Source organism: Muntiacus reevesi, chromosome X, assembly GCF_963930625.1.
Source record: "Muntiacus reevesi chromosome X, mMunRee1.1, whole genome shotgun sequence".
Lineage (NCBI taxonomy): Eukaryota > Metazoa > Chordata > Mammalia > Artiodactyla > Cervidae > Muntiacus > Muntiacus reevesi.
Window position 1 is genome coordinate 39903397 of NC_089271.1, and position 27085 is coordinate 39930481.

A 27085-nucleotide genomic window follows, 5' to 3' on the forward strand; every position below is an offset into this window, starting at 1 on the left:
ATCAGGTGGCCAAGGTATTGGAGCTTCAGCTTCAGCATCAGTCCTTCCAATGAATATTCAGGGTTGATTTCCTTTAGGATGGATTGGTTTGATCTCCTTGGTGTCCAAGGGTCTCTCAAGAGTCTTCTCCATGCATAGGAATCTTGTTAAAATGCAGTTGCTGGCTCTAGGGGCCTGGGGTGGGGGTGCTGAGACTTCTCCGTTACCAGTTCCCAGATGCTTCTTTTGGTCTGAGACCACACTCTGAGTTCTGGTGGATTTGGGAAATCTCAGCCAGGTTCTGAAAATGGTCACGGACCTGCTGCCTTGGGTGGGGGTGGGCAAGCATTGCCTCGACCTCAACGATGGGACTCTGGCCTTGGTGACAGACCCACTCCAGTCTGCTTTGGATTATCTGCCATCAGCTTCTCAACAGAGAAAGGAAAGCAGCAGCCTGCATTTTGAGAAAACATCATTATTTTAAGCTGTTCTGCCCCTTCCCCATCTCTCCAAGTTCTATGACACGTCCTTATTGAAAATGCTGATAATGCTATTTGAGTGGCGAGAAGCCAATTTCTGGCTGTTCATTGCTTGAGGCTGGGGCTGGGGTCAGGGCAGGAGGCGGGGTCTGTGGAGGGTTTAAGGAGAGAAAGGGGCCAGGCAGATGGAGAAGCCAAGGCCTGGGAATAAAGCTGATTGGTGTGTCAGCAAAATCTGTCACTGGCTTTGGTGATTCGAAAGGCAGACACATTCTTTCATCTCTGTTAATCCTCATCTGATACAGGATTTCCCTGCCATTAAATCTGGAGAAAGAAAAATAGGTACTCAAACCTGCACCAGCAACTATTTCTCCTCTCCCCCCCTGCTCACCATCCTCCCTGCCCCCACTTTACTTCTCTGTCGAATCATTTTTAACCTCTGTGGCTGCTTGATTCGGGGAGATGGATGGGCTGGGGGAGCCGAAGGGCACCTCAGAGGAGGAGCGGGATCAAGCAGACCCCCAGGATGGTAAGTGACATTTGGGGACCATGTGGGAACACCAGGTTTCCTCTCTGTCCATTTCCTTGCTGGGTTGTCAGTGAGTCCATCTGAGTTGCTGTCAGGTTTTAGCCTGGTGGAAGGGTTTCCAAACAGATCCAAGCTGTCAATTTGGGGGGGGGGGCACCTCTGTTTGGCTGTTGTTACTGGTTTCTCTTAAGGCAACATCAAGATGATGGGGAGAGAGGTGTACGGTGAAGAAGGGGGAGAGGCAGGGCATTCTGGAGGAAGTGGAGGAATAGGGAGGGCCTGAGTGACCTGGTTCTCCAGTGACCCCTCCTGGGCACCCGGTGACCTGTGTTCTCTCCCCTTAGGTAGGGATTTCACAGCTGGGTGGTTCTAAGCCAGCAGGCGCGTGAAAAGCTGCGGGATGCTGAGCCTGCTGCTACATGGTGAGTTCCGGGGCCCCCTCCTTCCGTCCCCTAGCAGACACCTGCCAGTGGGTGCAAGGGCTGGGGAGCCAGTAGAAGATGCTAGAAGATGCATGGAAACCACAGGGCTTCCGCCCAAGAAGTATGGGCTTCAGGTGGCTTCCATGAACGCTGAACCTGGGCACCAGTTCTTCTGAGTAGGCTTCACTGAATGTGTGATCATGGGGGAGGGGATGGAGCAGGAGAGGAAAGAGCAGGTGGGGGGGTTGTTTTTTTTTCATTATTGTTTCCCGAGCCAAATATATGAAATAACCTCTTGGTGATTTTCTTATTCTAATTTCAGATATGAATTCACTGGTGTAATCACCAAAAAACTACAGTGGTTTTCTAATTCCATTATTTTAAGTTCATTTAGTTTAAAAAGAAAAAAACAAACTCAATTCCTTAAGAAAATCATCTTCCTAAAGGAAGAATATGACATGAAACATATCACGTTAGAATTATGTGATTACGGATGTTTAGAAATTTTTTTCTAAGTTTTTTTGGTCCTATTGTTACATGGATTTTAAGACAACAAGAAGACTCAGCCCCAATTTTTTCCCACATCTCTACAGCTCCGGCTGTTCCAACCTAACCCAGATAGCCCAAGGAAAAATCCCTTGTTAAGTTATGCAGCAAATGATTTAGACAAAGGATCTGTTTTCCTGACCCTTGAGTGAATGTAATTATTTGAGGTTATAAAGACCCATGTAATAGGCCTCTGCCATGCTGACAGAAAATGTTACCAGATAATTCTAGAATTCAATAATAGAATTTTCTCCCTCTTTAATTCTACCTTTTCAAAAAGTAGAGCTTGCTCTATTCGAAGAATCAACAGGTACACACTGTACCTTTAATACACTCTAGGGATATCAGGAGAGAGATAATTGCATAGCCTTTGTCCTTGAGAAATGTACATTCTTTAATGGCTGACTCAATAAGTAAATGAGAAAAAAAAATTGGAACAAGGCACAGGGAACAGTATGATAAATAGGACATGACTTCCTAGCTGGAGGAGACTCCAAAGGACAGAGGTTGACATTTATATAATTACAAACAGCCAGCTCCTTGCCATTTCTCCTACCTAGAAAGGATATGAAATTTGATTGACTCACTGGGACAGAATGTTTGCTTCTAAGAGCCAACATGATTTTCAATCTGTACCCAAAGCTCTCCTGTTCCTCACAGAAAGCAGACAGTATTCATAGCCGGTATGCTGCCAAACAGGAACTGTCCCTGCTGCAGAGACCCGAAATACAGCCAGACTTCTTGTGACAAGTTGGAGAGCTGAGCGGTGACATCATTTGCTAACAATAGACGCACTTAAAATTAATGACTGTCTTCCACATCCCCTGGCGCTTTCATTTAAAACGCACTCAGCAGTGCAGACGATATTCCTCTGACTACAAGGCACCAGGATTACAGATGACATGTTCCCGAAGAAGCAGGCAGGGATAGGACTCCACCTCCCCAGCTAGAGAAAAATGGCTGAATCAGCCTGACAAAACAAGGTCATGGTGGAATCAGAGGTGGCTCAGAGCAGGGTAAATGTGGAGCAAAATGGAAAGAGAAATTCTCTGGACATGAGGTCTCCTGGCCTCTCCTCTCCCCCGACCCCATGGCAACCCTTGCAGGGTCTTCCTGATGTCCACAGCACAATATCCCTCTTCCTTATCCTGCTTTACAGGGGTCTCCACCAAAGGCTTGCTTTAAAGCATGAGTGTTTAATGAGGGCCAGAGTTTCTGTCTTATTTGCCTTCTGTCTCCAGAGTGCTTGATAAGAGTTAGGTTGTTGAATGAGTGAAGCTGCTAAGATTCAAATCATGACAATATCTGATAAAAGTCTTGCATTTATACACACACACACACACACACATATATATATAGTGGTTTAGTCACTAAGTCATGTCCGACTCTTTGCCATCCCATGGACAGTAGCCAGCCAGGCTCCTCTGTCTATAGGATTCTCCAGGCAAGAATACTGGAGTGGGTTGCCATTTCCCTCTCAGGGGATGTTCCCAACCCAGGGATCAAACCTGGGTCTCCTGCATTGCAGGGGGACTCTTTACCAACTGAGCCACCAGGAAAGCCCATATATAACACACATATAAAATGAAATTCTTCAAATCAGTTAATAAGGCAACCCAATTTTTAATAATTGGCAAATATTTTAAAATATCTATTTCTTCAAGGAAGATATACAAAATGCTAATAAGCGTATGAAAAGATGCTCCATGTCAGTAGTCATTGGGGAAATGCAAACCCAAACCACAATGAGATGCCACCTCACACCCACCAGGATGGCTGGAATCAAAAAGACCGTTGCAAGTGTTGGTAGGGATGTGGAGCAACTGGGATTCTCAAAGTCTGCTGGTGGGAATGCGAAATGGTTCAGCCACTGTGGAGAACTGTTAGGCAGTTTCTTGGGTGGTAACTCAACAATTTACCATATGGGCCGGCAATCCCACTCCTATATAAAAAGGAAATGAAAACACATGTCTACAAAAAGACTTGCACCTGAGTCCTTACCTCAGCTTTAGTCACAAGAGTTGAAAACTGGAAGCAATCCAAATGTCCATCACCAGGTGACCGAATACACAAATGGCAATACATTCATACAATGGAACACTGCGTAGCAATAACAAAGAATTGTCAACTGGTATTTGGAACAACAGAGCTGAATTTCACAAACATAATGTTGATTGAAAGAACCATTTGATTTTGTTTACACGAAATTCTAGAACAGGAGAGGCTGTGCTTTGAAAACCATATCAGTGGTTACCTGGAAAAGAGGATGGGAAGGGGACTGCTGTCAGAGGGGCCTGGGGAAAATTTCTGGGAGGCAGGAATGTTCTAAATTGTGATTAGGGTGGGGGTTACATGGGTGTCTATGTTTGTCATACTTGCTGGACTACATACACTTAAAATGGAGACATCTTATTGTAAGTAAATTATATCCGAATCGACTTAAAAAAAGGAAGGTTATATGTAGAGAGAGCAGCTGCACCCTAGGAGAACAAATCCTTCGCTATCGACCAGGTGCTGTGGGGGGCCGGGCAGTATGTGTGTGAGATTTGATGTCATTACATAGAGAAGTAGCTCCTTCCTTTTGATTGCCAAGTAATTTTCCCTTGTTGGGGTGTACTGGTTTGTTTATCCATTGCCCTAGTGTTGAGCATTTAAGTTGTTTCCAGTTTGGGCCAAGTATCTTTAGGCCTGGAGGACTTTCTGAGGCCTAGTGTTTGCCTCAGATGGGACAGCTTGCCACCTCGAGATCCACAGGGCCTGTGAGGCCGTCAGCAGACCATCTCTTTGATGACCATCTGATTTCTCCACCCACCATGATTCACACTGGCCAGCAAAGCTGCAGTGTGAATCCTTGAGCCTTTCTTTTCTGTCACAGACAATCTCTGCATGATGTGAGAAGCAAGTTATGGGGTCCCCGTGAGATGAGAGGCCATGGGATGGTCTCCCTCTCTGCATTTCTGCTTCTCTCAGCCTATTTGGTCCTGAACATCCACCCCTGGGGCTTGGTCTCTGGAGTAGTTGGGATCGCATTTTCCAGGAGAGGGGAATGACTTGTACAGCCAAAGTGGCTGAAGAGATTTTGCTGAAATCAGAAAACAGACCATATTTTCCCTTGCTATTTTGGTTTCATGAGACACAATTTCTTTGAAAACAATGAGGATGAAGAAACACTTCAAATTCATTCTGTGGTTGGAAACTCCATGAGTAACTGTTTTCCTAGCAAACCTCAAGAGGCCAAAGCACATACTTGAAAAGCCGAGGACCTGCGGAGAAATCCCTCAGCTGGTCTGCATTAAGACATCATTCAAAAAAATTAAAAAAGAGACATCATTCTGTGGGCATCTGAGCTTGGCCATCGCCGCCTCCCTGCAGCTTGGGGGCTGGACCAGAACACAGAGGCAGAGACCCATTTCCAGTATTTTCCCCAATCCAGGGACAGCTTGTAACATTTTGTTGTTGTTGTTTGAAGTAAAATTCAGGTAATAGAAGATGAACTATTAACAAGTTGAAAGTGTAGAATTCGATGGCAGTTAGTACATTCACAATGTTGTAAAACTTTCCTCTCTGTCCAGTTGCAAAACATTATCACATCCTGAAAGGGAACCCAGTACCTATTTAGCAGTCACTCCTCACTCTTTTCTTCCCCAAAGCCCCTGGCAACCACTAATCCACTTTCTTTCTCCATAGATTTGCCTATTCTGGATACTTCATATAAATGAAATCATATGTGGCCTTGTGTGTCTGACTGCTTTCACTTAGCACAATATTTTTGAGGTTCAGCCATGTTGTAGCATGGGTCAGTACTTCATTCCTTTCTATGGCAGATTAACATTCCACCATGTGGCTAGACTATGTTTTGTTTGTCCATTTACCTGTTGATGATTTGTTGCTTCCATCTTTGGGCTATTGTGGGAGATTTGTGTACAAGTATTTGTTAGAACACCTACTTTCACCGAGGAGTGAAACTGCTGGGGCATATGGTAACTTTGATATTTAAAGTGAGTGAAAGTGTTAGTTGCTCAGTTGTGTTCAACTCTGCAACCCCATGGACTGTAGCCAGCCAGGCTCTTCTGTCCATGGAATTCTCCAGGCAAGAATACTGGGGTGGGTAGCCACTCCCTTCTCCAGGGGATTTTCCCAACCCAGGGATTGAACCTGGGTCTCCTGCATTGTATGCAGATTCTTTACCGTCTGAGCCACCAGGGAAGCCCAACTTTATGTTACACCCTGTGACATTTTGTACCACACAGGTGAATCCCATGTTTATAAAGCTGGCCCACCTAGACCCCTGGTTTTTGACTTGGGCTTTTATATTGGAATTCCCTGTGGAGCTTTAAGAGTACTGATACCTGAATCCACTCTGGAAAATTCTGATGTAATTGGTCTGGTGAGTTGGTTAAAAGCTCCATAGGTGCTTTTAATGTGCAGCCCGGGTAGTGAACCATTCTAAATTCTTCCTTTGCAGTCTAACTTGTAGTAATAACTTCAATATTCTGATGCTTGGTATTTTGCATTTCACCCTTGGGCAGACATTCACCTGGTCCTTGAAGTACTGATCCTTTGGTGAGATTTAATCTTGTGACAACAGTGGCTCACGGAACCTGCTGTTGGCTTGGCTCAGTGCTTTCATAGCAATTTCAAGCATTACCAGTCATCTGTTCCTCACAATTGTCACCCTGTTAACAGGTGAGGAAACTGAGATACAAAACAAAAACCAAAAAAGGCAGTGTCATCAGAGTTTATGAGAGACCTAGAGTGACAGGTGGCTGCCTCAGGGTGAGTGTTTCCAGACTGAATGCTCTGGAAAACCCCCACATGGGAATACCGGAGCCATGACAGAGGCAGGCTGAGCCAAGGCTGGTTCTGCTGAATTTCTCATCTTCCCCTCCCTACCTCAGGTTGGTAAGTAAAAGCACTGAAGACTTTTCAGATTTCCACATGGATCCTTCCCCAAAATTCCAATGGGTGAAAATAAATTGCTAAGCAACTGCCAGTGAGTTTAACTTTCTCTTCTCACACACTGTGATCTTTATTTTAATTTGGCAAATGTATTTTTGGCCAAGGTATTCCCATGGAACTCAGCTCTGGACAGCCAAGGAGATTTGTCTTTGGAGTGATCACTTCAGATTCCAGGAGAGACCACTTTTCATTTGAATTTCAAAAAAAATCAGGGATGGCGTAAACAATTTTTTATTCCATTTTCTATATTTCCTGGTGATGAATGGCATGGAGCTTCGTTTTGGTTGACAGGCGCTGCCTGGTCTCAAGTTTGAGTTGTTTTTTCTCTTTCAAGGTGAAGAATTCAAGAGGTTCTGGGAGAGGGGGAGGGGAAGGGGCCAGAAGGAGGCGATGGTACTTGAGAGAACCTGTCTCACTTAGGATGTTGCTCAGGAATGGCACTGCAAACCTTAGAATCCACTCCAGGTCATTGAAGATGAGAAGGGGTTTATTCAGAGATGCTAGGTGTTCCCAGACTTCCTGGTTGGAGGTCCACCCCCCTGCAGCAATGCCTAAATTAGGTAGGGGGGCAGTTCCAGCAAGATCCCATGGCCACCACATGCTGGGTGCAGGATGCTAGAAATTCCACCATGGGAGCCATGGGAACCATCTTGGTCAGATAATGGTTTCTGCCTGGCACCAAGTTCTGAAGTCAAGCCTTGCTGGGTGTGTGGGACTGGCAGAGCTACGTCACATGCCTGGGGCCTAACTGCAAGGGAAGTTGAGAAAAGAGAGTTTCTGGTTTCTATCTTGAGGAGGCAGGACTTAAAATGTAGGAAATTCCCTAAATGTACGAACAGTACTTAGAAGGTTGTGGGAGGCCAGAAAAGGGCACTGGTCTGTACAGATGGTTTGAGTAGGTTTCTGAAATGGAAACAGGGCTATGTCTCAGAAATAGCTATAGCAGGGCCTTATGCCTTCTAAAGGGCTGGCCAGGAGCTTTCCACTCTCCCTGATCTCCTTTTCTGTGATCCTCAGGGCCGATTTAGTTCTCTGCACACTAGTTTCCTCAGCTTGTCTTTGGCTCTTGCTCTGATTGACTCTGCCTAGGTCAGATGTTCACCTGCAGTCCAAACAGCTGTGACTCGGAGAAGGCTGCAGAGACACACAGGACTCTACGTGGGGTGCTTTTTCTTAGACGTGGTGCTTGGCAACAGCTGTTGTTCAGCTGTGGAAATGAGAGCCAGAAGGGCCCTCCAAGGTCAGGAAGTGCAGGCTTTTCAGTTCACAGTTACAGAAAGGGAGGCTCAGAAAGGTCGGTGGTGTTTTTAATTACCCTGGACCAAAGTTTCCCTTTTTTGTGAGAAGAGAATAATAATTACCTTACAGGGTTGTCATATTAAATTAAATGATATAGCAAGCTTCAGTTCAGTTCAGTTGCTCAGTCGTGTCCGACTCTTTGCGACCCCATGAATTACAGCACGCCAGGCCTCCCTGTCCATCACCAACTCCCGGAGTTTACTCAAACTCATGTCCATCAAGTCGGTGATACCATCCAACCATCTCATCCTCTGTTGTCCCCTTCTCCTCCTGCCCCCAGTCCCTCCCAGCATCAGGTTCTTTTCCAGTGAGTCAACTCTTCACATGAGGTGGCCAAAGTATTGGAGCTTCAGCTTCAGCATCAGTCCTTCCAGTGAACACCCAGGACTGATCTCCTTAAGGATGGACTGGTTGAATCTCTGCCCTGAGCAAATACTTATTAAAAGTTGGTTCTTGTAAGAGCAAAAGAAACCCATAAACTATGATTAATTTGAAAAGCAGTAGACATGCTTATATCATGTGGACAACATAGGGTTCCATACGTCCCAAACTGTGTCCTTTGCATATCAGCAGTCTTTGGGGGGTGGAATACATCTGCAGGTCATGTGCTGTTGAGCTCCTAGAACCACTTCAAGCAGCTCTGTTCTGGGACTGCATATATGTGTAATCGTGTAGAATGTATTCTTATGTCAGCTCTCTTTTGCTCACCATAATGTTTTTGTTGTGTCAGTAGTTTGTTCCTTTTTATTGCTGAGTTGTATTCCACTGAATGACTATGTTGTAATTAATTTCTCTGCTGTTGAGTAATTTCCTGTTTTGTTCTATTCTGAATAAGCCACAATGAACTTTCTTGTACAGTCTTTATGTGGACATTATTTTTTCGTTTCTCTTGGGTAAATACCTAGGAAAGGAATTGCTGAATCACAGTCATATGTTTAGCTTTAATAGATACTGTCAAAATTTTCCTAAGTCATTGAACTATATTTTCCATTCTCATCAATGATGTAAGAGAATCCCATTGCTCTACATCCTTACCAGTATTTAGGGTTGTCACCCATTCTAGTGAGTGTGTAGGGAATCTGATTGTAATTTTAATTTGCACTTCCCTAATGGCTAATGAGGTATAGCACCTTTTCGTGTGCTTAATGGCTACTTAATAAATTCTTTTGTAAAGTGTTCAGCTCTTTTACTCATTTTCATTTAGTTTGTCTTCTCATTCTTCATTCATAGGAGTAGTTGTTATATTCTGTATACAAGTCATACACACGCAAACGGTATCTTTTTTAAAAAATAGCTTTATTGAGGTATAGTTGATATATAACAAATTAAACATATTTAAGGTATATCCTTGTGAAACTATCAGCACAATTGAGACAATGAATATATCCCATATCCATCACCCCCCAAATTCATGCCCCTTTATAATCCTTCCCTTCTGCCCCTCTGTGCCTACCCACTGATCCCCAGGCAACCACTAATCTTTCTGTTACTATATACCAACTTGTAGTTTCTAAAATTTTTTGTAAATGGAATCATATAGTACGTACTCATTTTTGTCTGGCTTCTTTCATTCAGCAGAATTATCTCGAGGATCATCCATGTTGCATATATCAATAATCTATTCCTTTTAAACACTGAGTAGTATTCCATTGTATGCATATATCATAATTTATTTACCCATTCAACTTTTGATGGGTGTTTGTGTTGTTTCCAGCTTTGGGTTATTATGAATAAAGTTGCTGTGAACATTCATGCTCAAGCCTTTTGTATGAACATGTGCTTTTATTTCTCTACAAGTTGAATGAACTGATCATAAAGCAGGTGTATGTCTAACTTTTAAAAATACTGCCACATTGTTTCCAATGTGGTTACACCATTTGACATTCCCATCAGCAGTATAAGAGAGTTAAAGTTATATATGCTTTCCAACACTTTGTATGGTCAGTCTTTCTAATTTTAGTCATTCTAATAGGTAACTTTTTTTCCCCTGAGTTTTATGGTTTTATTAGCAGAAACAAAATGTGCACACCAGCTGTCTATTCATTTTCTTCATTGTGCAGGCTGGTGTTGGGATTGGTGATTCTGATGGCCAGCTGGGCCGCTCTTTTCACAATGGCCTTGTGGTTCCTGGAGGAGACATTGTGAGCAGTCTCAGCACAGTAAGATTTTTTGTCCATCAGCAGTACTTCAGGCTCCTTGACATTGTGGATGAGGTACTTCTCGAAGCCGCTGGGCAGCATGTACTTTGTTTTCTTGTTGCTCTCGTAACTGATGCTGGGCATCAAGATCTGGCCTTTGAATCTCCAGCACACCCTGTCATCTTTGCCTCTCGGTTTCCGCCAGTTCTGCTTAATTTTGACATATTGTTCTGACTGGTGCTGGATTAACCTTTTGGTCCCCTTTTGGGTGATCTTGGGCTTCAGGTGGGGTCTGAAGGTGGCCATGATGCTGAGTAAGAGCTACCTGCCACCTCTATAGGCAGCACATTGAGGAAGAGAGAGCAATAGGTGACTATTTTAACTTGCAATTCCCTAACAACTAATGATGTTGACCATCTTTTCATGTCTTTGTCTCCTGTATATCTTTTTTTGGTAGTGTTTCTTCTAATATTTTGCCCATTTATTAATTGGGTGATTTATTTCTTATACTTTATTATTTAATATTATTTATAAAATTATATTTAGTTTGATATTATTTAATAAATTATTATAATTTATTGTCTATTTTCTTACTGAGTTTTGAGAGTTCTTTACAAATGCTGAATACAGGTCATTTATGAGATATATACAAAGGATATATATAAATATACCTTAAATATCTTTTCTCACAGTCTGTGCTTGTTTTTTTTTTAAGATTTACTTATTTATTTATTAAAAATTTTTTTCCCATTTATTTTTATTAGTTGGAGGCGATTTACTTTACAATATTGTAGTGGTTTTTGCCATACATTGACATGAATCAGCCATGGATTTACATGTGTTCCCCATCCTGAACCCCCCTCCCACCTCCCTCCCCATCCCATCCCTTTGGGTCATCCCAGTGCACCAGCCCCGAGCACTTGTCTCATGCATCCAACCTGGACTGGCGATCTGTTTCACACTTGATAATATACATGTTTCGATGCTGTTCTCTCAGATCATCCCACCCTCGCCTTCTCCCATAGAGTCCCAAAGTCTGTTCTGTACATCTGTGTCTCTTTTTCTGTCTTGCATATAGGGTTATCGTTACCATCTTTCTAAATTCCATACATATGCGTTAGTATACTGTATTGGTCTTTATCTTTCTGGCTTACTTCACTCTGTATAATGGGCTCCAGTTTCATCCATCTCATTAGAACTGATTCAAATGTATTCTTTTTAATGACTGAGTAATATTCCATTGTGTATATGTACCACAGCTTTCTTATCCATTCGTCTGCTGATGGGCATCTAGGTTGCTTCCATGTCCTGGCTATTATAAACAGTGCTGCGATGAACATTGGGGTACACGTGTCTCTTTCAGATCTGGTTTCCTTGGTGTGTATACCCAGGAGTGGGATTGCTGGGTCATATGGCAGTTCTATTTCCAGTTTTTTAAGGAATCTCCACACTGTTCTCCATAGTGGCTGTTAATGAGATATATACAAATATATATATATATATATATATATATATATATATATATATATATATATATAAAATGAGATATATACATTTATGAAATATATACAAAGGATATATATAAATATACCTTAAATATCTTTTCTCACAGTCTGTGCTTGTTTTTCTGTTTTCTTGACAGTGTCTTTCAAAGAGCAGAAGTTTTAAATTTTGATGTCTGTAATTTATTACTTTTTTCTTTTATGGTTAATGCTTTTTTTTTTCCTAAGAAATCTTTACCTACGACGAGGTCACAAAGATATTCTCCTGTGTTATCTTCAAGAAGCTTTATAATTTTAGCTTTTATATTGAGATCTATGGTCCATCTAAAATGAGTTTTTGTGTATGCTGTGAGGTAGGAGTCAGTATTCTTTTTTATTTTCTAGGAGTTGCAATATGCATCTTTAATTTATCATGCTCTACTGTCCCTACCTCCCCCTGGCATGGAAAAACTCTCTTGTCTATTTGATTAAACAAAAATAAAATAAGCTACATGGGAACAATTTTAAAGTCCAAAGAGATACAAACTTTAAGGCTGCAGTAGCTGATACAGCATCCCCTAGCTATCTTCTTCCGCCTTCTCTGTGGACCACAGACATACATTCAGATGCCTGTGAGCTAACATGGGAGTTTTTGAATACTTATCCATTGGTTCTTCACCAGCTCATTGCCTGTTAAGCCTGAGGCCTGCAGTATATCATTTACGATTTAAAAGTAAAACTCCAGAGCTGGGGGAAAAACCCACCCCAAACAAAAGCCCACATTAAAGGTTTTGGGGAAAGCCTTTGCTTCCCCATTCTCCATTTAATTGATGGAATCCACACCACCATTGCAATGTCCATTTTTAAAAGTGTCAAGAGGCAGTCAGCACCCAGGTGGGCTTGCAGCATGGTTTCTGTGGCCCAGGCAGGTATTTTGGTGGTGCTATCCCTTACATCATGTCTGTATCACGGTCTCCTTTGAATAAATCTTATACAGTTTCATGTCTAACGTAAGATCCTTATGAGAGTACAATTTAGTGTACCTCCCTTCTCATTCTTTATGCTATGGTCATATTTTTCATTTGCATATGAAACATATGTAAATGTTTCATTTCATATTTCATTACATATTATTACATTGTTATTTTTGTTTTCAACAGTCACTTGTCTGTTAAGCAATTAAGGTGAGAGGAGAGTAGTCTTTCATATTTAGTGGCATATTTGCCATTTCCATGGCTCTTCATTCCTTCCTGTGGATCTCACTTTCATCCAGTGTCATTTTCCCTCAAGCTAAAGAATGTCTTCATTTCTTGCTCTGCAGAAGATCTGTTGGAGATTCATTTTCTCAGATTTTGTTAACCTGAAAGCATCTCTATTTTACTTCATTTTTAAAGATATTTCCATTGGATGTAGAATTCTAGGTTGCCAGATTTTGCTTTTCTTTCAGCAGTTTAAAAGATATTTTATAAAAAAAAAAAAAAGATATTTTATGTTTGGGCACAAGAGTATATATAGCCATTTCAGAAAAGGTTTTATTTTAAGATACTTCCTTTAAGGAACATTTGTCTAGACACGTCTTCCTTGCTTTGTGTGAAATTAATAGCTTAAAAAGAACTCTGTGAATGGTTCCAAATGCAAACTTTGAAATTGTTGAATAACTTAATTAAGATGCATTTCATTCCTGGTTTACGAAAAAAAGGATATCATGTTATTGTCTTATGGCTCCTTTGTTGCTGATAAATCAGGCATCATTTTTAAATTGATGCTTCTCTATGTGATGTGTTTTTTTTTTCCTCTGGATGCCTTGAAGAATTTTCTCTTTACTTTGGTTTTCAGCAGTTTGACTGTGATGTGCCTAGATAAATGTGTTTGTGTGTGTTTGATATTAGTTGGGAGTTTGCTGAGCTTTGTGATTTTAATCAAATTTTGGAAACTGTCTTCAATTATTTTTCTGCCATATTCTCTCTCTTTTCTCCTCTGGGACTCCAAATACATGCATGTTAGTCTAATTGCTTAATATTGTCCCACAGGCCATGGAGGCTGTGATATTTTTTCCAATCTTTTTTTCTTTTTGTCTCTAAGCTTCCTTTTGGGTAATTTATTTTGACTTCTTTCAAATTCATGAATATTCTGTGTTTAGTCTGCTGTTTTTCTTATTCAATGATTTAAAAAAGTTTTAGATATGGAATTACTTCAGTACTAAGATTTCTATTAGGTTCATTTTCATAGTTTCCATACCTCTTTTTTTAAAATATATATAATTGATCCATACCTCTTCTAAAATTCACATTCCTCATGACTTCATCCATTATACCCATCTTTTCCTATAAATTCCTTAACATTTATAATAAATCCTTGTTTTGTAATTTCAATGTCTGGGCTGTCACTGTGTCTGCTGCTGTTGACTGTATTTTTTCCTCTTGAGAAATGTCATGTTTTGCTGCTTCTTCACATCTTGTTTTAACAATCTTGTTTAGTTGGTAAGTCCTGTCCGACTCTTTTGCAACCCCATGGATTGTGGCCTGCCAGGCTCCTGAGAATCTAGTTTCTATAACTACTATCTACAATATCTGCTATATATCAAATACTACTAGATTTGTCCATTTTGGACAGAGGAGCTTCTTCACATATCTAGTAGTATTTGATGTATAGCAGATATTGTAGATAGTAGTTATAGAAACTCAACATTCTCTTATCTTCCTTTGAAGCATGCTGAATTTTCTTCTGGCATTTGGTTAAACTACTGGCAGATCCCCTTGATCCATGGGAAGCTTGGTTTCAGTCTTTGTTAGGGAAGGCCTAGTTTAGTTTTACCCTTTGCCCTGGGAAATGGTCTTTATTCCTAAGGTGTGACCCTCTGGGGTTTCAATGGAAAGCTCAAAGTATTTTATAAGCCCTTCTAACTTGGTGGACTTTGAACTCTTAATCTGTTTCCCATTACCGGGAAATTGCTGAAATCTCTGTTTAATGCCTTTGGCCTTCTATGCTTGGCTCCTTGGAGTCATCCCCTCCCCACACACTTGAGGACTCAAACAAGGATCTAAGTGAGGCGAGTTTGTGTGCCAATTTTCTGGCACCTCTTTTGTGGCTCCCTCTTTCTCATGGTTTCCCTCCTCCGGCCACTGCTGCTGCTATATACTCTGACCTCTTAATTTCTCAGCCCAGTAAGACTCTTGCTTTCTGCTTGAGCTCTACTGCCCATGAACTTACCAAGTGGTGCTAGTGGTAAAGAACCTGCCTGCAAATGCAGGAGATATAAGAGGTGAGGGTTCGATCCCTGGGTTAGGAAGATCCCCTGGAGGAGGGCATGGCAACCCACTTTGATATTCTTGCCTGGAGAATCCATGGACAGAGGAGCCTGGTGCACTTTCCATCATGTCACAAAGAGTTGGACACAACTAAAGTGACTTAGCATGCATGCCCATGTGCAGGGTGGACTTGAAAATGCCCTGCGAGGAAAAGCCAGTTAGATGTGCCTCTCACCCAGGTTGCTTCTCTTCACTTAAGGGTCCTGTCTCCTCTGGCCACCTGTTTAGGTTTGTTTCCAAAAGTGCCTTCAAATGATTTTTCAAGTATAGTTGATTTCCATTTCAAATGATTTCTTAAAAATATTTTTCCAGAGTGACATTAGCAATCAGCAGGAATGTTAGTCTGATACAAGCTACCCTGCCATTATTGCAAGCAGAACTTGCTCAACTATGTTACTATTTTTGTTGTTGTTGTGTAGTTGCTAAGTTGTTTCTGATTCTTTTGAGACCCCATGGTCTGTGGCCTGCCACGCTCCTCTGTCCATGGGATTCTCCAGGCAAGAAAACTGGATCAGGTTGCCATTTCCTCCTCCAGGGATCTTCCCAACCCAGGGATGGAACCCACGTCTCCTGCATTGGCTATTATTTTTAATAATTAATTGATTGGCTGCACTGTGCATCATACGGGGATCTTAGTTCCCTAACCAGGGATCAAACCCAAGCCCCCAGTAGTGGAAGCATAGGGTCTTTACCATTGGACCATAAGGGAAGTCCCTATGTTACTATTTTATAAAGTTTTGTTTTGGTGCCCTGTTTTTCTGGATCATTAGGCATATACTTAGCCTTCATGTTGGGTAAACCCATACTGGAGTTTGGTTGTCTGTTCTAAGGATTTACTTGATTTAGTTTAAACTTCACTAAATAATCGAGTAAATCAGTTATTGTTCATCAGTTCAGTCGCTCAGTCGTGTCCAACTCTTTGCGACCCCATGAATCACAGCACGCCAGGCCTCCCTGTCCATCACCAACTCCCGGAGGTTACTCAAACCCATGTCCATAGAGTTGGTCATGCCATTCAACCATTTCATTATTGTTCATAATGGCTATCAAAGTTTCGGAGGTTGAAAACAGGTCTTTAATAGAGACAACATCTAAAAAAAATAGTGACAACATCTTGAGTGTTTAAAGTTAAAAGATAATTTTTTTTATTTTGTGAAATAGGTAATACATTCACATGGCTCAAAATATACAAGGTAAAAAGGATATATAATAAAATGCTTCACCTCCACCTTTTGCATGTATTAAAAAAAAAACTGCAGCGAAACAGCCAAAAATTTGATCTCTTGCACTATACAAACAAATTGAATATATCCTGTCTGTCATAATCCAATGAATTCTTTGACAAAGTTTTAAAAATAAATGACATTCCCAAGCAGGAATTGTTACAGAGGAAGGCATCAATTCCATTTAATTCTGCAAATATTTACTGAGCCATATAGTGTGCTTAAAACAATATTATCTATTGTGGAGTAGAAACATGAGTCATATGGTTGAGAGTGCACTTACCCTTAATTAGAAAGAAGAGAGTAGAATGAAGGACTCTTTGTAAGGAAACCTGATGCCTCTGCTTGACCCAGTTGGAAGAGTTAATAGAAAAAGGTTCGGCCTCTGTGCAGCCAACGCCTGGAGTTCAGGTTGTATTCTTGGCCCTGTCTCTCTAACAGGGTGTCTGTCCCGCCCAGCTGCTGCCCTCTTTACAGCCAAGTCCAGCACAGGGTCCAAGAACCTTGCTGGAACTTTGGTTTCTAGCTCACACTTCTTTGGGAGAAGGGAAAGCAAAGTCTCTGGAACATTAGAATGTTGAACTAACTACAGGGTACAACTCAAGGGCTGCTCAAAGGGCTGAGTGTTCTCTAGCCAAGTCTCAGAGGGCTGAAATCCCCTTCCTGGCAGCTGAGAAAAACATGAGTGTCCATAACAGATGTACTGAAAGACAACTGGAAGCTGAGCAAAAGCTACAGAGGCAGCAGCAAGCAGATCGACAGACTCCTTGTGTGGCCACAACTTCAGGTTCCCACAAAGGCTTGGTTAGGCAAAGCAGGGTAATGTGTACACAGTGGCAGAGACTGTGTGCTAAGTCAGGGTGTTTGCTAGGAACTGGGGAGCGCTGCTGAGGACAGGTAGAAATTCTGAATAACAGTGGTCAGGTTTTACATCTGGGTACCTCTGTTCCTCTTGCAAGAATTTCAGGTGGAGCAGAGCCCACTTGCCAGCTGGTCCTGTCCAGAGAATAAAACTTGTGCATCCTCCATGCTGCCTTTTCCGCTGGAACTCAAGATGAGGCTTGGGACTTCTGGCTACCACACAGAAGCAGGCCATGCCACTCTGCTTTCCTGCAGGGGGTGAGCCACCTGGAGGGCTTTGGAAGTCTGTAGCTGATCTTCCATTCAAATGCTCAGAACAAAATTAATTTATAAGCGCCAGTCCTTTCCCGTAATGTGCAAAAAAGGCTCTAGAGAACAAAGGCTGGTGAATGGAAGTTAACCACACAGTGTCCATAAGTACTTTTTCAGATGTGTGAGATGATAATTTATTTAGTGTGCTGTCCTTATGGCTTACTTATAGTGACTGTTAGAGAAAAAAAAAGATTGATAGGTTTTTCCAACCTATTCCCCAATTGCCCACCCTGCTTTTGTGACCTTGCTGTATCACATGTGGGATCTTAGTTCCCCCACCAGGGATCAAACCCATGCCCCCTGCAGTGGGAACACCAGGGAAGTCCCTAATTCTCCCTTCTTCATGAGACTTAATTTACTCAGTAGGGGTTTTCAGGAATTGAATTCTTATGATGGGAGGGACTATAGCAGCACCAATAGAAATATAATGCAAGCCACACATGTTTAAATTCTCTAAGCAGGCCAATAAAAAAGGTAAAAAGAAAACACTGCTATTGATTTTAATATTTTAGCTAAGCCAATATATCTAAAATATCATTTTAACATGTAATCAATATAAAAATTGATGAGATATTTAAAATAATCTTTTTAGACTTCCCTGGTGGTCTAGTGGTTAAGACTCTGTGCTTCCAGTTGCAGGGAGCACAGATCAGTCCTTGGTCAAGGAACAGAGATCCTGCATGTCTCCCAGTGTGGCCAAAAATAAAAAAATGTTTAAAATACCTTCTTTTGCTACTAAGTCTTTGGGATCTGGTGTGTATTTTTCACTTTGAGCACACCTCAGTTTGGGCTAGTCACATTTTATTTTATTTATTTTTTTGATAAAAACAGTCACACAGCATTTATTGTCATCTGGTAATAACATAAGGGTGAGCAGAACAATATGAATACAAGTTTTAGAACTACATCTCTAACAAAAGACACCTAAAAAACCCAACGATATTGCCAAACAATTTCTCACTTCATCTATCACTTCTAGTTGGAGACACTTTGGAGCAGAGTAATGTTATCTCCTTTTAGCATGATCCGACCCAGTTGTTTTCTTGACTTTGTTTTAGAATGAATCTCTTCTGCATCATCTAATACGAGGTTCATATACTCATCAAAACCAATGATACAGTCCTCTATCCGCATATTCACTTGCTCATAAAGCCACACCTGAATTCGCGATCTATTTTGCAAGTATCTGAAGATGAGATTGATGGGCTGCACCATCACCTTCTGCACCTTCTGGCCCTGGCCATGCTGGACACTCACAAGCACCACACTACTCCACACTCTTTCTCCCTAGTCACATTTTAAATGCTCAACAGCCACATGTGGCTGGGGCTAGGGACTGCGCAGCCCAAGGCTAGAGCAGAGGCCACAGTGATGCTCTTCAGGTCCGTCTATCCATGCAGACAACGAGCCTTCTGGGCCCCATTCTAGGAGAGCACAAGCGATGATACAGGCAGGAGAAGGGTGGTTCGATGGGGTCAGGTGCCGGATTCCAGCTGAGTTTTGCTGATGAACAGAACTGGAAAGCCAAGGGAAAGGACACGGTAGGTGGGAAAACCTGAGTAAGGTCTGGAAGGTGGAACGAGTGCCGCGCGGAACGTTTGAGAACTTGATGGATGGCCGCATCCCGCCACGCGGAGGACTAGGATCCAACCTGGGGAGATCCTGTGGCTGACAGTTGCCTTTTCTGTCTTTTCTCCCCCCTCCCCGCCCCGTCCCCATCAGCGATGGTCCTCGGCCTGCCCAGCGCCCGGGCCGCTGAGGACACCTGCGTGAACGCCTGCCCGGCCGCCTGTGTCTGCAGCAGCGTGGAGCGCCGCTGCTCCGTGCGCTGCGACCGCGCGGGCCTCCTGCGGGTGCCGGCCGAGTTCCCGTGCGAGGCGGCCTCCATCGACCTGGACCGCAACGGCCTGCGCTTCCTGGGCGAGCGGGCCTTTGGCACGCTGCCGTCGCTGCGCCGCCTGTCGCTGCGTCACAACAACCTGTCCTTCATCACGCCCGGCGCCTTCAAGGGCCTGCCGCGCCTGACCGAGCTGAACCTGGCGCACAACGGCGACCTGCGCTACCTGCACGCGCGCACCTTCACCGCTCTCGGCCGCCTGCGCCGCCTCGACCTGACAGTCTGCCGCCTCTTCAGCGTGCCCGAGCGCCTTCTGGCCGAGCTGCCCGCCCTGCGCGAGCTCGCCGCCTTCGACAACCTGTTCCGCCGCGTGCCCGGCGCGCTGCGCGGCCTGGCCAACCTGACGCATGCGCACCTGGAGCGCAGCCGCATCGAGGCCGTGGCCTCCAGCTCGCTGCTGGGCCTGCGCCGCCTGCGCTCGCTCAGCCTGCAGGGCAACCGCGTGCGCGCCGTGCACGGCGGCGCCTTCCGCGACTGCGGCGCCCTGGAGCACCTGCTGCTCAACGACAACCTGCTGGCCGCGCTGCCGGCCGATGCCTTCGTCGGCCTCCGCCGCCTGCGCACGCTCAACCTGGGCGGCAACGCGCTGGGCCGCGTGGTGCGCGCCTGGTTCGCCGAGCTGGCCGAGCTCGAGCTGCTCTACCTGGACCGCAACCGCATCGCCTTCGTGGAGGAGGGCGCCTTCCAGAACCTCTCGGGCCTCCTGGCCCTGCATCTCAACGGCAACCAACTCACCGTGCTTGCCTGGGCCGCCTTCCAGCCCGGCTTCTTCCTGGGCCGCCTCTTCCTCTTCCGCAACCCGTGGCGCTGCGACTGCCGCCTGGAGTGGCTGCGGGACTGGATGGAGAGCTTCGGGCGCACCGCCGACGTGCCCTGCGCCTCCCCGGGCTCCGTGGCTGGCCTCGACCTCCGCCAGGTGGCCTTCGGGCGCTCCTCCGCAGGCTTCTGTGTGGACCCCGACGAGCTGAACCTCACGGCTTCCAGTCCCGGCCCATCCCCAGAGCCGGCGGCCACCACAGTGAGCAGGTTCAGCAGCCTCCTCTCCAAGCTGTTAGCCCCGAGGGCCCCGGTGGCGGAGACGGCCAACACCACCAAGGAGGGGCCGGTCAACACCTCACTGTCCGACAGCCTTCCCTCCCTCGGGGTAGGCGGCTCGGGCCACAAGACCCCGTTTGTCGTGGGCTCTGGTCTCCTGCTCATCGTGGCCCAGCACGTGCTGTTTGTCCTCTAGAGGGACCGACTGTGCCCCACTGGGGTGGCCCCGACTACCCTGGTGGGGCAGAGGGGAGGTTGTTAACTGGGCTGGATGGTGGTTGGTGGGGAGAGGGGCACAAGATGGGGGCAGGGAGTGAAAGTTTCCGCGAAGGATGGAAGGACCAGGCTGCCATCAGAGGTGACCTGGGAAGAGGAGGACCTTGGGAAATACCCTGTGCGGGAGGGTGGGGTTTATGATTTCTGCCCTTGTCACATGAGCATCAATTGCAAAAGAGAAGCAACAATGAACAGGTGCCCTCTGGTGAGAAGACTAGGAATTGGAAGTTTCTGTGGCTACAGAACTCCATCCCGGCTCCTCCCCACCCCCATCTTCTAGGAAACTGGGTCTGCATGCCTGAATTGGAGTTAATCCATTCAGTTCAGTTCAGTCGCTCAGTCGTGTCTGACTCTTTGCGACCCCATGGACTGCCGCACGCCAGTTAATCCTTTCGCTAAGTACTAAAAATGGTGCCAATTCTCCTGGTGGGGCAACCATTAAGGCCAATCCCTTTGTTTTCTAGTACAACCCTCCTCCCCCTCCCCCAGGAGCCTGGGGACACTAGGGTCCAGGAAGATGGGTAGGACAGAAGGCCAGTGGGAAAGGGACTTAGACCCAAGGTAGTGGAGGTGGTTCCTGTGGTCCCAGATGTGTCAGTTTAAACAAAGATTCATTTCACTTACTCTGCACTTATTCCCAAGGGTGGCCTTAGCTGCAAAAGAACTTTAGGGCAGGGTAGGGGGAAAAAGAGGAGGGGTATTGTCTGTGGACAAATATATTTGTAAAAAAGGTTAAAAAAAAAAGATTAAACAGGTTTCCCTTCTGCAGGACTTTTCAAGGGTCTTTCGAATGCAAACATGCATTACGACTCTCCCAAGGAGGCCACAAAATCCTCTTTGCTTTGTGTTTTGGAAAGACACAGAGATGCTATATTAGCGGAGCAGGGAGTCTCTAGCTTGGACGATCCCATTAGGTGTGGGAATTATCATGAGCTTCACACTTCCGGGCTAAGAGAAAAGGTGGCAGCCAGTAGCTGGGAAGGGAGTGCTGAGTTTCCAGGGTGCAAGGTGGCTAACTGTAAGCTCCCAGGCCTGAATGCCAGAGCAGGGGCTGTGTGTCTGCTCTGTATGTGCTCAAGTCATCCTCCACACATGTGTAGTGATGACTGCCTTTGTGACACTCTGGCGGTCTCTACTCTTAATGTCCTCTCTCTGTATTTGAAGGGCTGGGTTTTCAAAGTCCACATGGATTCAAGGTGCACAGAACTGTGTTCTTCAAGGCCATAGTGCTTCTTCTGTATCTCTAGGTATCACTAAGTGTTAGAAATGTTGCAGAAAGCACCGCTGAGGGCAGGAGTGTTCAGATGGATTGTGACCGTTAGTGGTCATCAGCTCAATGGGTCTCAGCTGACATTTAAAAAAAAATAAGGTATAGCCAAAAAGTCACAGAGCATCATGTGTAATAAGTATTATTTTGTGGAACTTTTTATTTAATCTGTATGCATTTGTTCAGAATGCATTTGTTTTATATATGTGTGTGTGTGTCTGGATTGCTGCATACAATTTATATTGTGGTTTATTGTTAAAAAAGTTGAAAGTCACTAATGTGGAACACACATGGTTCTTTTTAAACGTTTTCTTTGGAAAACTCTCAAACCTACAGAAAAGTTGCAAGAATAACAGAATGAACACTTTGGCCTTTCACCTAGGTTTCTCATTTGCTAATGTTATTGTATTTGTTTTGTCTCTCTTTCTATGTTATTATCATTTCTCAGAAACGGTTTGAGTTAGTTGTAAACATCATGCCCCTTTACCTATACATACCTCAATGTGTATTTCCTAAAAACAAGGACTTTCTCTTATCCACAATGGCACTATCACAGTCAGGAACTTTATCACTGGTAGAATACTATTTAAAATATACTCTATATCGAAATTTCAGCAGTTGTCAAAATGATTTTTTAGGCCGTCATTTTTCACGTGGGTGGAAAATGAGGTTCCTAGGTCATGGCTTGTATTCATTTGATTACAGTACTCAAAATTCTTAATTCATCAGTTGATTTTTAAGGTTTCAAAATAAATTTGTTCTCCAAATGTCTTACTTTTCAAATGTGAGAACCAGATGAGGTCAGAAATTTTGTTTGTTCAAATCGTGTGTTGTGGCCATGGTAACTGAGTGAGGATCACGAGAATCCTGGAGGCGAGATCTCTGCATTGGGTAACCATGGGCATCCACAGCAGCCTGCGTTTCTGAGGAACAAGGTGCTGCCCTGGGAGGAATGTTCATCCTTTCATTCGGAGTGGGTTCCTGAGAGTCAGCTTCAAAATGCTGCTCCAGTTCTGCCTGGTGGTTAGGTAGTGAGCTGTTTAATGAACATTTGTTTGGCTGAATGTTTCTGAACAAGTATAAGCGCTGAAATAGCCTCCAGGGAGACAGATTTTTATAGAGCTACCCAGCCCAGTAGAATTCTGGGAACGTGGGAGTTCCTTACTGCCAAACAGATCCAGAGCTGCCTGGAACGAGTTCCCAGCGAATTGTGGCCATTATGAGCTCTCATGAGAGAAAGGAGAGTGGAGAGTTCCCAGTTTGGAGTTCAGTAAGTTTCTCACCCCATCATTGGCTAATTAGTACCTTGAGAAATGTTAAGGTCCTGTGGGTTATGCTAAGCAAATCCATGTGCCCGTCAGGATGGACCATGCTATGCTATGGTAACAAACAACCCCCGACCTTAGTGGCTGACTGAGGGTTTTTTCTTGCTCATGCTACTTGTCCAACATGGACTTATTAGGGGGATTCTGTGCATTGTAGCCACTCAGGGACCAAGGCTGAAGAAGGATCTGCCATTTGAGGACATTGTCATCCAAACTTGGGCCCTGGGATTTGCTGCAATGGAGAAAGCAAGCTTGGGAATATCTTTGCCCCAAAATGCTTCCACCCAGGTGTGACACCTGTTGTTTCTCACTTTTTACTGGCCAAAAAGGTCACACAACTGCACTTTAGCAAGGCAGGGAAGTATGGTTTCCCCATGTGCCCAGAAGGAAGGGGAGAACTGGAAATATAGGTGAACACTGGCAATGCTCCAAAGCAGTAGAGATTCCAGGCAGCTCCCCTGATAGAATCAAGTCTGGACTGCTCAGAATTGTCAGAAGCAATAGAGGCTTGAGGGGGCAATCTGGTGAATGAGCCACTAGCCCCAGGCTTTCTCTCCTTCCAGTACCCTAACTAGGCTTTGAAGACAGTGTTTGCTGTAGCCTATAGGAATGTTGTGGCCTCACTGTATTGGTTCTTTCAAGAAAGGGGAGAGAAAATATAGACAGGAGGTTCATATTTACCCCTTAAACAAATGTTTTCCATGCCAGTATTAAAACCCCCAGAAGCTTGATCTTTGGAATTTCCAGGGGTCCATCAGAGCCAAAGGGGTCAGTCAAGTTCGATCCTCAGCCTGCTTGCTGGGTGGTCCCTTCCTTACCCCGGCTCCATAGGTCCTGAAAACTGCTGTTCAGAGTTCCAAATGAACAAACACTTCCGGGAACACCAGTTAGCCTAAACTTGCACAAAATACCGCAAGTATTTTTTCTTTCTTGGCCATACCACATGGCATGTGGGATATGAGCTTTTACTTCCCCAACCAGGAATTGAACCCATGCCTCCTTCCATGGAAGCATGGAGTCGTAACCACTGGACCACCAGGGAAGTCCCCAAAGTTGCACAAAATAAAGTCATATTTCCCTCCAAAGAACACCAACATCGGGGAGATGGGGTGACACAGCTGAGAAAAAAATACAGAAATCGTCCTCCTTTTAAAGAGTTAACATGTATAACCAAAGTTTCTTTTATCTTGAAAGATACTCCCTTTTTCAGTTATCAAACAAGGACTCTTCATTTCCTGCTCTGAGACTGTTCAGGTTTCCCTCAAGAATGAGGAGTGCGTCCTGCCTTTCCATTTGTACTTGGCCCCATAGTTTCATAGAGCAGAGGAAGATTAGCCCAGAGGCAACAACTCGATCTCCGCTCCCTGTCCTCCACGCTTGCACACACTCACAGGGGATGAGCTGATTGGAGGAGTCACAGGCCACCTCTTGTCTTAGAGCTCTGTCTGTCTACCTGAGGCCTGGGGTACAAAGCTGGAGTGAAACACGGCCCCTCCACAGTGAGCCTGGCCAACTTCAGTGGCTGAATGAATGTTGCTTATGTTCCTTCTATTTGTGTTCCAGGCACAGAAAATTTAGAAGCACTTAGACAAACATTTGCACTTTTCAAGGGAGTTCCCTTGAAATGTTGCTGATTTTTACTACTGTGCTCCTGAGAGGAGAAAGAGAGTTTTTGTTCATAACCAGACTGAGTGAAACACCAACCTGCAGGGAGGCCCATGCAGGGCCACCACTGTGGTTCCCAGTGGCCTAGCGGGAGTTCTGTCTGCCATATGTGACCTTGAGGCCGAGGCCCACTTGTGGCTTGCTCACGATCCATTAGTAGGTCATGGCAATGATAGTGGCAACCAGCATTAAAAAATAATAGTGACATGGGACTTCCCTGTTGGTCCAGTGGTTAAGAATCTGCCTTGCGATGCAGGGGATGTGGGAACTAAGGGTGGGGGAACTAAGATCCCACATGCTGCAGGGCAACTAAGCTGGTGCCCTGCAACTGCTGAGCCTGAGCGCCACAACTAGAGAATCTCTGTGCCACAAGGAAAGATCCCGCATTATGTGATAAACACCCTGAGTGCTGCAACTAAGACCCTACACAGCCAAATAAGTAAATATTAGAAAAAATAATAGTGACAAGGTATTTGGGGAAATTTCAGCAAGCATCACAGATATTGAGAAAGGCATTATTTCATTAAATTTTTGCTTCAGTTATATATGTGTATGTGTGTACTGGAGCCCAGTATAAAAATGTCCTCTCATTGGGGGTCACAATCGTGAATATTTGAAAGCCGCTGTCATAGATCACTTTGATTCCTTGTATGTTTTCAAAGAGCATGGGGTTGAAAGTAAAGCACAGGACTATTTTGTTGATTAATTTTCTCAGCCAATTTATTTTCTTGCGTCATCACTAAAAAGTGGACTAGCCTTATTTATCCCCTGTTTAAAGACTTAGATCAAAAGAAGCAAGGCTGGGCATTTCGAAGAGCACCTAGGCAATTAGAAGGTAGAATTGAGGTGCTCTTTGATGGACTTGAAGAGGCAGGGTGAAGTGGTATGTGCAAACCAGATGGCTATGTGCAAACCAGGGTGTGCGGCTCCTGCAGTGAGGTTCTGTAGAGGCCCACAGAGTGCTAATGGTTGTTTCATTTAATAAGTTAATAACTAATAATGTGAATGTCTTTGAAGGACCCTCTTGGTGTCTCACAGTGATATCTATTATTAAAGCATCCAATAAGATGAAAAGCAACCCCAAGGGTAAAAGATTGAGATCATGATCATTTAGGGAAATCCTGCAATGTCACCTCAATGTCCTAGTCCTAATATTATATATAACTGCCTTTATAAGCTGTTTCTAATTCTATTCCAAATGCTTGTTGCTGTGGAATTCAAATGGGTACCATTATTGACTATCTATTATGGGTCAGAGTCAGTGTCTGATCATCACATTCTCTCATTCAGGCACTCTTATCCCCATTTTACAGATGTATTTAGAAACTGAGGTTTAGATAATGTTAGAAGTTAGAAGTAACTTGGAAAAGTTTTGAATTCAGATCTCTACACTCCAGACCCACAGTAATCTCTCCTGCCTCTAGATTTGATGTGACATTTTTCACCTGTGGAAACTTTTCTCTTCTGGAGTTAGTCATTGAAGTTCAGAGGAAATGACTTAAAAAAAGATTCCAAAAGAATTGTATGCAGAGTGGAATTTACTCCAGGTATGTAAGGCTGCCTGAACCTTTGAAAATCAATGTAATCTAACATATCAACAAACTGAAGAAAATCATATAATCATGCTAGTTGGCACAGAAAAAGCATTTGGAAAAATCCAATACCCATTGATGATAAAAACACTCAGCAAGTTAGAAATAGAGGAGACTGATCTGAACTTGAGAAAGAAGCATTTAGAAGAAATCTGCAGCTAATATCATACTTACTGGTGAAGGACTGAATGTTTTCCCATAAAGTCAGCAACACAGGGAGACATCCACTCTCGACACTTCTATTCACCATAATACTGGAAATTCTAGCTAGTCATGAGTTAAGAAAAAGAAATAAAAGACCTACATATTTGAAAGAAATAAAACTGCCCTTATTTGCAAATGATATAATTTTCTACATAGCAAATTCCAAATAATATACCCCAAATTCCTAGAACTAAAAAGTATATTCATTAAGACCACGGGGAACAAGATCAACACACAAAAATCATTCATATTTCTTTTTTTTTTTTTTTTTGCCACACCGAGTGGCAT

The 27085-nt window shown here is 43.9% G+C and overlaps 2 protein-coding genes and 1 pseudogene across 2 annotated transcripts; 1 reads left to right on the plus strand and 2 right to left on the minus strand.

Moving 5' to 3' along the window:
• Positions 1 to 10249: 10249 nt before the first annotated feature.
• On the minus strand, positions 10250 to 10657 carry LOC136154127 (large ribosomal subunit protein eL32 pseudogene; annotated as a pseudogene).
• A 7721-nt stretch (positions 10658 to 18378) lies between these two features.
• LOC136154439 (small nuclear ribonucleoprotein E-like) lies at positions 18379 to 19159 on the minus strand. The gene is made up of 2 exons (XM_065916715.1): positions 19133 to 19159; positions 18379 to 18823 (listed from the first exon to the last, which is right to left on the minus strand). The coding sequence occupies exons 1-2, from the start codon at positions 19157 to 19159 to the stop codon at positions 18512 to 18514; spliced, it is 339 nt and encodes a 112-aa protein (XP_065772787.1). The 3' UTR covers positions 18379 to 18511.
• Positions 19160 to 19260: 101 nt separating this feature from the next.
• NYX (nyctalopin) lies at positions 19261 to 20820 on the plus strand. Its single transcript, XM_065916566.1, has one exon. It carries the CDS (start codon positions 19261 to 19263, stop codon positions 20662 to 20664), a length of 1404 nt encoding a protein of 467 aa, XP_065772638.1. The 3' UTR covers positions 20665 to 20820.
• Positions 20821 to 27085: the final 6265 nt, after the last annotated feature.